This window comes from Cebus imitator, unplaced genomic scaffold (genome assembly GCF_001604975.1).
Source record: "Cebus imitator isolate Cc_AM_T3 unplaced genomic scaffold, Cebus_imitator-1.0 Scaffold489, whole genome shotgun sequence".
Lineage (NCBI taxonomy): Eukaryota > Metazoa > Chordata > Mammalia > Primates > Cebidae > Cebus > Cebus imitator.
In genome coordinates this window covers 242,148-253,512 of record NW_016107804.1, presented here as the reverse complement: position 1 = coordinate 253,512, position 11,365 = coordinate 242,148, and the positions used below count along the sequence as shown (strand labels likewise).

The 11,365-nt window shown below is 50.9% G+C and overlaps 1 protein-coding gene across 1 annotated transcript; it reads right to left on the bottom strand.

Moving 5' to 3' along the window:
* Positions 1–420: 420 nt before the first annotated feature.
* POU4F3 (POU class 4 homeobox 3) lies at positions 421–3,290 on the bottom strand. The gene is made up of 2 exons (XM_017513255.2): positions 2,897–3,290; positions 421–2,613 (listed from the first exon to the last, which is right to left on the bottom strand). Exons 1-2 carry the CDS (start codon positions 3,014–3,016, stop codon positions 1,717–1,719), a joined length of 1,017 nt encoding a protein of 338 aa, XP_017368744.1. The 5' UTR covers positions 3,017–3,290; the 3' UTR covers positions 421–1,716.
* Between the last annotated feature and the right edge of the window lie 8,075 nt (positions 3,291–11,365).

The following is an 11,365-nucleotide window of genomic DNA, read 5'->3' as shown; positions in this document are numbered from 1 at the left end:
ATAACCTTGTGAAATAAGTATTGGTCCCTTCATTCTGAAGACAAGCAATCTTGTTGAAGGCTTAGAGAAGTTAAGAAATTAGCCTCAGGATGGTTTCGCCAGTGATTGGAGGCACCGGGGACTCGAATTCCCATTAGTCTGGCTTCAAAGTTTACTAGCTTAGCCAAGTTGAGCAGTTTCATAGTTTGGCACACAGGGAAACAAGAAAGGAAGTGCCTTGAAACCTTAAGTGGAGACACAAGCCGCAGGGTCTCCCACGAGGAGATCTGAGTGAGTTTGCCAGGGAAGTGGAGTGGGGAGAGAGGATGGCTGAGGTCTGGTCAGTAGAAACTGACAACCCAGCCCTATGGGGTTCACCGTTTTAAATCCTTTCCAAAGCTAGTACCCCTTAGCCTCTGAGAAAAAATAAAACCACTTTGATTCGGGTTGAAAAATAAAGCATTTATTTTAGAAGTTAATTCAGGGGGTAAAGAGAGAAGAAAACTTAATATTTTATTTGTATCTATTCAGAGAATGAAACCAAAGGTCACACAGCAACACACAAACTACATGAAGCAATGAAAAAATAAAATAAAATTTGACTCGGCCAGAGGGGCTGGGGTGAGAAGGGTTCAGGCCGATGCTCCCACTCCTCTTCCCTCACAAAACTGTGAGTGCACTTCCACCGAAAGCCACCCACATAAAGGGAATGGAAAGAAGCAAAGTTAAATAAATAATAGGAATGAACGATGTTAGCAATAACAATAATAATAAAAGCGCAACGAGGTTAGACGTGTTGAAAGGACTTGCATATAACGCACAGAAGTTACAGTCACTTTCCAGCAGCTGACTCCACGCATAGCTGGCAATCTGACAGAGCAGCGAGCTGGGGTTAGAGAGTCCTCAGCCGGTATGAACACTACCAACTCCCGCTCTCCAGCAAACAGTAATTACCCCTCAAACATCAGCAGATCGTGAAAGATGGCCGGAGCTGGTGCTGGCAGCTGCTTACAAACAGCCAAGCGATCCCGGAATTTTCAGTCGCCAGATTGGGCCCACCTCTTTTGGAGCCCTACTTACCATGAAAAATAGCAACTTGGAGCCAGCAACTCCCTGCATACTTTCCCTGAACCTAATCTTCATGCTACCTTATAAGAATTTACGGCAAACTAAAGGATAAGATGAATAGAATTTAGGCAAGGAAGGGAGTATAAGGCTATCCTTTGGAAACATACATGTATTTTATATACTCTAATAAATCTCCAGTGCATGTTTGTGTCCCCCTTCGATATCCTAGACTTTGTATTATTATTTATCACTTCCTTTTCGTCCCTTCACCCTTTGCCCAGTCGCGCTTAGCAAAGTGGCCTTTTCACCCTGGCTTCGGGCGGTTGAGCCAATTCACTATCCTCTGCTTTGGGGCTCCTGCGCTGAGGTCGTGCGGTCCCCCGTAAGAGGGCAAATTTCAGCACCACGGACAGCACAATTACCCTCAGGCCCGCCCTTCTGGAATATTTTCCCAGCGCCAAAACTTTTTTGGTGGGAATAGAAAGAAAGAGAAAGAGAAGGCCGGAGGCAACCAGGCGGGACAAAGGGGGAAAGTCTGTGGCTTTGGAGGGGAAAGCCTAACCTGCCAGGAAACACCTCGGAGTTCCGGATAACCATCCCCCACAACCCGGGGGGCGGGGGGGATGAGCACTAGGCTCTCCCAGCTCCCGACGCTGCGCCCTGCAGCAGTCAGTGGACAGCGGAATACTTCATTCGTTTCTGTTTCTGTCTCTGGTTGCAGAACCAGACTCTCACCACGTTCTTTTTAAGGTCCAGTTTCTCAGCGATAGCCGCGATCTTCTCAGATGAAGGACGTGGCTGGATAGCGAAATAGGCCTCGAGTGAACGCTTCTCCGGCGCCGCGATGGACGTGCGTTTGCGCTTCCGTTCGCTGCCGTTGAAGAGCTCCGGCTTGCTGTTCTTCTCCCGGTAGGCGGCCTCGGCCTCCTCCAGCCAGGCCTGGAGCACCGGCTTGAGCGCGATCATGTTGTTGTGCGAGAGAGTGAGAGACTCGAACCTGCAGATGGTGCTCTGGCTGAGTGAGCCCACGCCGGGGATCTTGAGATTAGCCAGAGCTGCGCCCACGTCCGCCTGGGTCACTCCCAGCTTGATGCGCCGCTGCTTGAAGCGCTCGGCGAAAGCTTCCAGCTCGCGCGGGTCTGACTCCACGTCGCTGAGGCATGCGGGCATGGCGCTGTGAGGCGCCACGGTGTGCGGGTGGCTCATGCCCATGGCCTGGTGCAGGTGGCCCATGGCGCCCAGGTGGTGCGGATGGATCTGTGCGGGCATCACCGAGTGTTCCGGAGCGCCCAGGCCGCTCACACTCAGCGTGGGCGAGATGTGCTCCAGCAGGTCGCCTTCGAGGCCCTGGTGCACGGCGTGGTGCGGGTGCGAGGTGAGCGCGGCTGGGTGGGAGATGGGCACGGTGGACGAAGTGGACGTGCAGGGCACGCTGCTCATGGTATGGTAGGTGGCGTCGGGCTTGAACGGATGGTTCTTGCCGTGGGAGACGATATCCACCGCCGCCAGAGCTTCGGCGCGTGCCAGCAGGCTCTCATCAAAGCTTCCAAATATATTACCCTGCAGCTGCAAGCGAGAAGGCGCACAGCACGGTCAGTGGGGAATACTGTCAACTCAGGATTAAAACACATTTTCAAGCAACCGAGATGCCTCTCCTCAAAGCCCAGGTCATAAAAATTAATACGGAGGCAGCAGCTCTGCTGGAACAGAGCGTGCCGGGAGAGAACGCGGGGGAGACAAGGAGCGGGGTTCAGACAGCGGCGATTGTTCTGGGCGACATGAAAAAAACATGAAGCTAGTGCCTGTCAAAAAATGTGCCTTAGAGCGGTAATTATGCTCCACTACGTACCTGCGGGGCTGGGAGACAGACTCGGCGCATGGCCTCGGAGCCGGAGTGCAGGCTGGAGAATTTGGGTTCTTGCAGCACCGGGTGCATGCCGAAAGGCTGCTTGGAGTTCATGGCCATCATCTTCGCGCGCCTGGCAGGGTGGCAGCGGGGGACATGGAATCAGGCTTGTCTAGCTGGCTTGCCGCTCTCCAAGTGAGCGCTGCTCAGCGCCCGCGCTCCCCTCGCCCTCTCGCTCGCTGCCTCCCCTCTCCCCCACCTGCTTCTTCACTCATCTTACAAGCAGCCTGCCAGGAAGGGCCCGGGCGCGCGCAGGCGTGCTCACGCGCCCGGGACTCGCAGGGGCGGCCCGGGAAGCGAGGCTAGACCGCAGCTAGCGGCGCGCCTTTCTGCGCCCGCAGCGGCCGCCCCCTCCACAGCCTTTATACCCCGGCCTGGCCTGGCCTCTCCCAGTCCGCCCCGCCCCGCCTGGCTCCAACCCTCCAGACCTTTCGGATTCTTTCTTCTTCGTGGACTTCCCTCCCACACCCCACCCCAAAAGTCCCAAACCTCTCCGTCCCGTCCCAACTCGAACTGCCGGAATAAAAGGGCAGCCTTGAGCTGAGCTGGGGCAGGAAGTTGACCCTACTCCAACTTCCCCTCCCCACCACACACACACACACACACACACACACACACACTCCGTCGGCCCGGCTGCCGCCAAACTGCCCATTTCCAGGGCGCTCCTGGCCTCACGCCCGAGCCGTCCACCAGAGTCCGGCCCCGCAGCTCAGCGAGGTGGCGCCTCCAAGCGCCCAGACTGGCTCGGGTAAGGGGCGCCCAGAACGAGCCCCAGTTGACCCCTGCCCCGCCCCTCCTCCAACTGAGCTCCGGGGTGGAGGTAGGGGCAGTAACTGCCTTCTCGTCCAGGAGCGGCTTCCTCCACACGCTGGCCTTTCTTGCTTTCATTTGAGGGAGGCAACTTGGCCCACTCTCTCTTTCCCCAACCCTCCAGTCTAAAGAAGCTTCTGGAGCATGTTTTAGAATAGCGACAGTTCCGGATGGCCCTCCAGCCTGGGAGTCAGTCAGTGCATTTCTGCTGGGCAGCCAGCGCTTGCAAGCCTCTTCCTCTTGACAACAGCTACCGTTTAAGAGTTCCTAATATGTGCTAGACAATTTAGAGTTTGCCCATGGAATTCTCATACCCACTGTATGGAGTAGGTGACGTTATCCCGTTTTGCAGATGAGGAAAACAAGGGTCAGAGGGGTTAAGTGATTAGCCTATTCACTCACCTAATTATCCATCCGTCTTACAAATATTTACTAACGGCCTACTGAATGCCAGGCGCCTTAGTCTCCTGGTCTTCCTTCCCGTAGTTTCTGAACTTAAGGGCTCTCGGGGTTAGTACTGCCTGCCTCCACCTCCTCTAACCTCTTTTTCTCTCTACTTCCCTCTTCTCTCCTCTCCTTTCCTCCGCGCTAGTAAACATCCTGAATAATGGATGGGGAATCCTGGGCCGTGGCTACCCAGCTCTCCGGTTTGGAGAGAAAACCCGCACGTGCGGCTGTACCCCTTCGCCAGGGCCACCGCCTCCGCTGGGAGAGCGATCTTCAGGGCTTAGAGACCTCACCCTGCCTGCTATTGTGCAGGGTTTGTGCGTGCCAGGTTTCCCAGAATTTTAACGCGGAGGAGTGGGGTGGTGGAGGGACCACCCCTTAGCCCAAGGGGACGCCCTGACAGATCCAGGCTCCCTCTTCCCCTCCGCGCCTTCCAATCACTTTTCTCCCCATCCAAGCCAGTCCCCTCCTCTGGTTCCCGCTCTGCAATGGTGGGAAAAAGACTCAGCCCAGATGCCTAGAGCCAAGCGTAGCCCTTTCGCTAAAGCCCTCTGAGCCTCCGTTTCCGCTGCTCTTAAATGGAAATTGCACTACCGTCTGCCTCCTTGGGTTCTGGTGAAGATCTTCAGAGTCAGAGTAAGAAGGAAAACATTGAGCCACGAAACTGGTGCTCAGTAAACTTCCTTGCAACCTGGTGCCATGGGGCTCAGGTCCTGGCCTCGGATCAAAATGTGCCTCTGCCTCTTGCGGGCTTAGACCATGAGATATTCTCGATGTCTCTGTGCTGTGGTGTCCCCATCTGTAAAATGGGGATGATCATTTCCTTCCCATTGATTGTAGTGAGAAATACACTGGGATAAGCACATGGCATAGTGCCTGGCACATTGATGTCATTGCATACATGTTTCTCTCTTTTTCCTCAACTTAAAGAGAAAGCATGTGGGAGTGGGGGTGGCCTGAGTCATTCCCATGGAGCCCGGTTTGTCTGCAGGTGCATACTGTGGGTCCTTGCTCTCCATTCACCCAACACCTGCATTACGCCAAACTCCATGCCAAAGGCTGAGACACTGATGTGAATAGGATTCCATCCTGGTGCTCAAGGAGTCACCAGTCTAATACCCAGTGCAGAAAGTTAACTCTAAACTTGGCAAGCAGTAGAAGGGATATAGATTCAAAAACAAGACACAGAGCACAAGGGTGGCAGAATACTGGAAGTGCAGAATACACATCAGACCCATGGGCCTCAGGAGGGCCGAGTTTGGGGCGGCATTCTGACACCAAGTATAGGTGACCCTGACCGGGCCTCAGTTTACCTACAATCATCTTAGCTGCATAAGATGATTGCTTAGCTTTAACAAAGACTTCCAGCTTTAACAAAAGACTATCATTCTGTTTAATTTGAATGAAACACATTTTGAGCATGTCAGGAACCTATCTCCAGGGACGCTCAGCTCCCCAGAGCTGAATGCAGCATTATTTTATCACTCACTAGCATTTAAGACCGCTCAGTCTTTGTTTTCTTCCCAGTGCTGGAAGCCCAAAGGGAAAAGAGGAATGAAATGTAAGTATACATGGTCTGTATCTTGCCTGGCCCCATGATGCCCCAAAACCCATACTCACTCCCTAGTTGTCTGTGAAACTGACCCCATAGAAACTGGGAAAGAAAGGATTCACATCCGTTCTTTTTCTCTGCTCTGTCCTCTCAGGGTTCTGGGAGATACCGGCCAGCATAGAGGTCAGGCAAGAGTCAGATACAGCAAAACCAACTGGTCCTTGCATGCCTCCAAAGTTGACCTTCACCTTACCAGCCCCTCCAGCATCCCCAGGCATTAGGATCACAGATCAAAAAACACACCTGTGTCTGCTCCCACGTGTTTCAGGGTTTTTCCCATCTTCCCCTCTAAGAAGGTCTACTGGCAGTTCTAGGCAGCCAGCGGTAAGATGACATGCATCCTTAAGGACCAGTCTTTTTGAGGAGGCCTTGGAGATAACAGACTGGAGACTGATGAAGAAAAAAAGAAAAACACCATGTAGAAAACAATTGGAAGGACAGCCTTAGACGGCAATTCGTAACAGCCTCTACACTTTCCAGAATTTGTAAACTTAAATTCTATCAGGTGCAAAACTAGTAAAATAGATGAGTAACTTTATCTGGGTGGATAAAAGGGAAGATTGAAACTATGGTAAACTAGAGAGCACTTACCGCCCCCCCTTACTGCCATGGCATTAAATTACAATTACACACACACACACACACACACACACACACACACACACATACACATATCATTTATAGGCCAAACAAAATCTGTGAAGGTCCATGTAAGGACCACGAGGGCATCTATGCAAGTGGCATCAAAGGGAGAATTTTCCCCATTCTACAAGCATTTCCAAATGCCTGCTAACAGCAGAGTCTTGTGGAAGGTCTTGCAGATATAGTAGACAGTGCTTCAGGAGCTCAGAGTCTAGAAGGGTCCTAGATTTGCCACAAAGAAGGCTAAGTCAGGGCACAGAGCATCACAGTCCTGCTGGAGACAGCAGGACTAGCCATGTAGAGATGCAAAGTGGCTAAGGACCTGGGGACAAAGGCAGTTTCCTGTGGGCCAGTGGTTCTCAATTTTAGTATGAGTAGGAATTATCTGCAACCTCTTAAAATACAGCACCCACAGCTGGGTATGGTAGAATCCCAGCACTTTGGGAGGCTGAGGTGGGCAGATCACCAGGTCAAGAGATCTAGACCACTCTGGCCAACATGGTGAAACCCCAACTCTACTAAAAATATGAGCTGGGTGTGCTGGTGCCTGTGGTCCCAGCTACTCGGAGGCTGAGGCAGGAGAATCACTTGAACTCAGGAGGCGGAGGTTGCAGTGAACCGAGATCATGCCATTGCACTCCAGCCTGGTGATAGAGCAAGACTCCATCTCTAAATAAATAAATAAATAAATAAGTACCGCACCCATATCCAGAGATGCAGACCACAAAAACTAAAGTGTTTTTTAATAGGCGTCCATGATTTTGGATGCAGAGGATCTGGGACTCTCAACTTGAAAAACTTATTCTAGACCCTTGTCACCTGACTCATTGTTTTTAAATCATGCCCTAATTATGGAAGTTTCATGGAGACTCAAAGAGAGTTTTCCTTCTTTCAGCCTCCAGTGTCTTTTGCATCTTCTCTGATTATCTCTTAGTAAGAACGTGATGTTTTGTGGTCTCTACTCCTTGAAGAACTCTGTCTGTGTTTCCAGTGCCTGAGTCTACAGGCCAGGCACCATTAAGAGCTTAACGTAATTCATGTTGAATCAATGAACTCTGGCCAGGGGGTTGCCCATGGCGATGGTGACAAGAACCACTTACGGAGTGGTTCCTGTGTACCAGGCTCTAAGTTAGATGCTTTAGAAATGTTGTACACTGAGTCTCCAAATCAGGCCTGTGAGGTTGACAGCTATCCCCATTTTACAGATTAGAAAAAGGAGGCAATAGAAAGACTAAGTAAGTCGCCCAGAGTCACTCAGTTAGGCAGTGGTGGCGTGGGGATAGGGGCCTTGGTTTGTCTGACTCTGGAGTTCGGTTTTGTTAGTTAGTCCTAACTGATATACTGGGTTGGCACTAGTTATCTCACCTCCCAAGCCCAGGGCTGAGGGAGTAGGGTGAGCCTGTTTTACTTTTCTTGCTTCCGGAGGCTGGCCAGGCCCCAGGCAAGCTTCCGGCACAGGTTGCACTTGGAGAAGCCAGCAGCAACCCCCGCCCTCCTTCACTCCCAAGCCCTACCTTGGATAGTTGAAAAGCGGGCCGGGAGGGTGGAATGGTAGATGGCCCCGATAGGAGGGCCCGAACTCAAGATGCCATCGTGCGGCGAGGCAGCTGGCGGGGCTGCCTGGCCAGGTGTTCGCAGCCACGGACTTGCCTTCCTCTCCCTTTCTCTGGTCTCCTTTCACAAACTTCTCACATGTACTCGCCGCCTGCGCAGCTGCTGCGGGACTCGTCTGTCGGCCGCTGCCTTGCATTGTCTGCAAGGGCTCAGAGGATCCGAGACGCCCAGAGGGATTCAGGGGCCGGAGGCCGAGCATCCGTGAGGGATCGCCACGCGCCAGGAGCCCTCCCCTTCCCCCCAGATGACCCGCCGTGGACAGAGCCCTGGGTCTCAGGCAGTAGGACTCCAAACAGATTCTTACCTCCTCAGTTTCCCCATCTGAAAGATGAGCGGACCCAGCCGAAGGGTCTCTGATACACCTTCCTAGTTACATTCTTTCACTGCATATACATTTATCGGGCAGCTACAAGGCAGCCACCATGACAGGAGATAAGAATTTAGCTGTAAACAAGACAGACAACCCTTCACTCCCACTTCCCACTCACCTCAGCCCCTCATATCCCCACGGAGCTGAGGCTTCTGCATAAGATAAGGAATAAAAAAGATAGCCTCGCTAGTGATAATTGGTACGGAGAAGATAAACCAGAGCGCTGGAATAGAGAATATATGGATAGAAAAGGATGGAGTGACCTTGGAGCCAAGGCCTGAAGGGTAAAATGGAAGACATAAGGAATAGCATATGCAAAGGCCCTGAGGTGGGAGCAAGCTCAGGAAGTTCAAGGAAAAGCAAGAAGGCCTGAATGGCTGGAGTGTAGTGAGTGAACTGGGAGCTTTCTAGTGGCTGTGCAGGAATTGGATTGTCAAGGTTCAGAGTGGAAGAGAAAAGTTCCCAGCTTTTCTGGATTTATTCTACTGCTTCATGGAGAATCACGGTCAATAGTTTGGATCGGAGGTGCTACTGCTGAGGAAACTATTTCTAATCATTTCTTACATTCAGTGCATGTCTGTTTTATTCTCCCCCCTTCACCCATAAGTCCTGCTGTATGTTCATCTTTGAGCTCTCGACTTGAAAATATCTGCATCATCAGCAGCATGGCTAGCTCTGTGCTATCTGGACTCAATGAGTCCATCCTGGGAGACAAGGACTGGTTTTGCTCTCCTCTTCTGCAATTCATAGGCATCTTAAAGTTCAAAGCCATAATGCCAATTTTCCATGTGACCTAGTGGGTTTTCATCTTTTCCACGGCCAAAGAATTAGGCCATTCCTCTCACCCAGCTAGCTTGAAAAGAAGAGGTGGTAGACAGAGCACCAGAGGTGTGGATTCAAATATAGGTACATGCCGGGCATAGTGGCTCACACCTGTAATCCCAGCACTTTGAGAGGCCAAGGCAGGTGGATCATGAAGTCAAAAGATTGAGACCATCCTAAGCAACATGGTGAAACTCTGTCTCTACTAAAAATATAAAAATTAGCTGGGTGTGGTGGCACGCACCTGTAATCGCAGCTACTCAGGAGGCTGAGGCAGGAGAATTGCTTGAACCTGGGAGGTAGAGGTTGCAGTGAGCCAAGATCTCATCACTGCACTCCAGCCTGGTGACAGAGCAAGACTCCATCTCAAAAATTAAAATAATAATAATAATAACAAAAACAAAAACAAATATGGGTACATGGCTAACCTGCTGGGTGACCTTAGACAAGTCACTCGTGGGCTCTGAGCCTCAGCTGCCTTATCACTACAGAAGGGCTAGGGAGACAGGCTCCATCATCCCCCCTGGTGGAGATATGTCAACATCCTAAGTGTGGATCTGGGAAAGAGCATGGAAGCTAAACCTATCGTCATAAATGGAAATCAAGTTTTGATGGTTCTATAAGGTCTTCCACAAGTAGAGCTCTGTTGCCTTTTGTATTCATCAAACACTCACTGACCTCCTCTGTGCCTAGCATGTGCTAGGTCTGGGCATACAGCAATGAATGGGGTCCACATGATTCTTGCTGCAAGTAGTGCAGAGTCTGCTGTTGTCTTATTCAGCCTTCACAATAAACCCCTAGAAGTGAACGTTACCCCCTTAGCCTTTCTATGTAGATAAGGAAACTGAAGCTCAGAGAGGTGAAGTGACTTGTCTAACAGTATGCACCTAGTTGCTTCATGAGCTCTTATTCAGGTGCTGGTTCTGCATCTCCTGTCAGTTAATTTTCACAGAACCCTACCTATAAGGTAGGTGCTGTTATTCCCTTTTTTACAGGGGGAAGAACTAAGACTCAGAGAAGTTAAGTGAGTTCCGAGATGTCACACTGAATAAGTGGCAGGGATAGAATTTGAACTCAGGTCTGCTGACCAGAGACCACAAGCTTTTGCCACATAGTACGCAGTCTGCAGGAAAAAGAGGCAAAGCTTCTTGACACTTGTTGACTTCCCCCTTAAGCTCCGGACTCACAGAGAGAAGCAGAGCCATTAACCAGCCTCTGTAAAATAAAAAAATAAAAATAAAAAATAGAAGAAGAAGAAAAAGAAAGGTAGAAAATAAAAAGAAAGAGGGAAAGCAAGTGAAGGCTTTGCTCCCATCAGGGGGGAAATCGGCGTCTTGTCGCCTAGCTCCATGCCCTGATTTATGATAAAAAATTTAGAGGAAATCATTTATATTTTAAAGGATCTAAATAGCTGCATGAAAGTTTTATCTAAAGCGCCACTGTATTTATAGGCAGTTCTTCCATGCTGGAGGTAATTAATAGATGTATAAATCACAGGGCTTCCGGCTGTCCTGCCCGCCCAGATGGATGGTGGCTCGGGTCTTGGTACTTGGGGACCACGTGAGATGGGGCAGACAGTCGTGAAGAGATGGGCACCCCATAATTCACCCACCCACCCCCTGCCCCTTGGTTTGGGAAGGCTTCGCTGAGGTCCTGGGGTTAATTCCCACTAGACTGGTGGACGCAGATCGGCTGCTGTGGTTCCTTACTGCCCAACTTCTTGTCCCTTTCAAGAGTTGTCAAAAGAGAGCCCCAGAGGCTAGCCCCGCTTCTCTGCCAGCCCTGCAGGGCCAAGGAATTTGCTGCTCCAGTCTGGCAAGTTTATAACTCCAGGACGTCCTGTTACATGAAACACTGGGCTCTCTCACTCCTCTACCCCAACTTTAGCCAAATGCCCATTTCTCCGTCTGCGCCCCCTGCTCAAGATGCCACGTGCTCGTTTTGGAAAAGGGAGTCCGTTGCAAGAGGCTGACAGCTCTCAGTTTACTTTAATTACGGCTGTGAAATATTGATGGTCTTGGCTCTCTCTGTGGCTGCCACACCTTAACGAGCAGGGAGAGAAGCCCAGGGATGAACAAGTTAAGGAAGGCCAGAT

Coding starts and splice junctions, on each gene's coding strand:
- POU4F3 (XM_017513255.2), bottom strand. CDS start 3,016: ATGATGGCCATGAACTCCAAGCAGCCTTTCGGCATGCACCCGGTGCTG. Junction 2,614..2,896: donor TCTGTCTCCCAGCCCCGCAG/GTACGTAGTGGA, acceptor TCTCGCTTGCAG/CTGCAGGGTAATATATTTGG.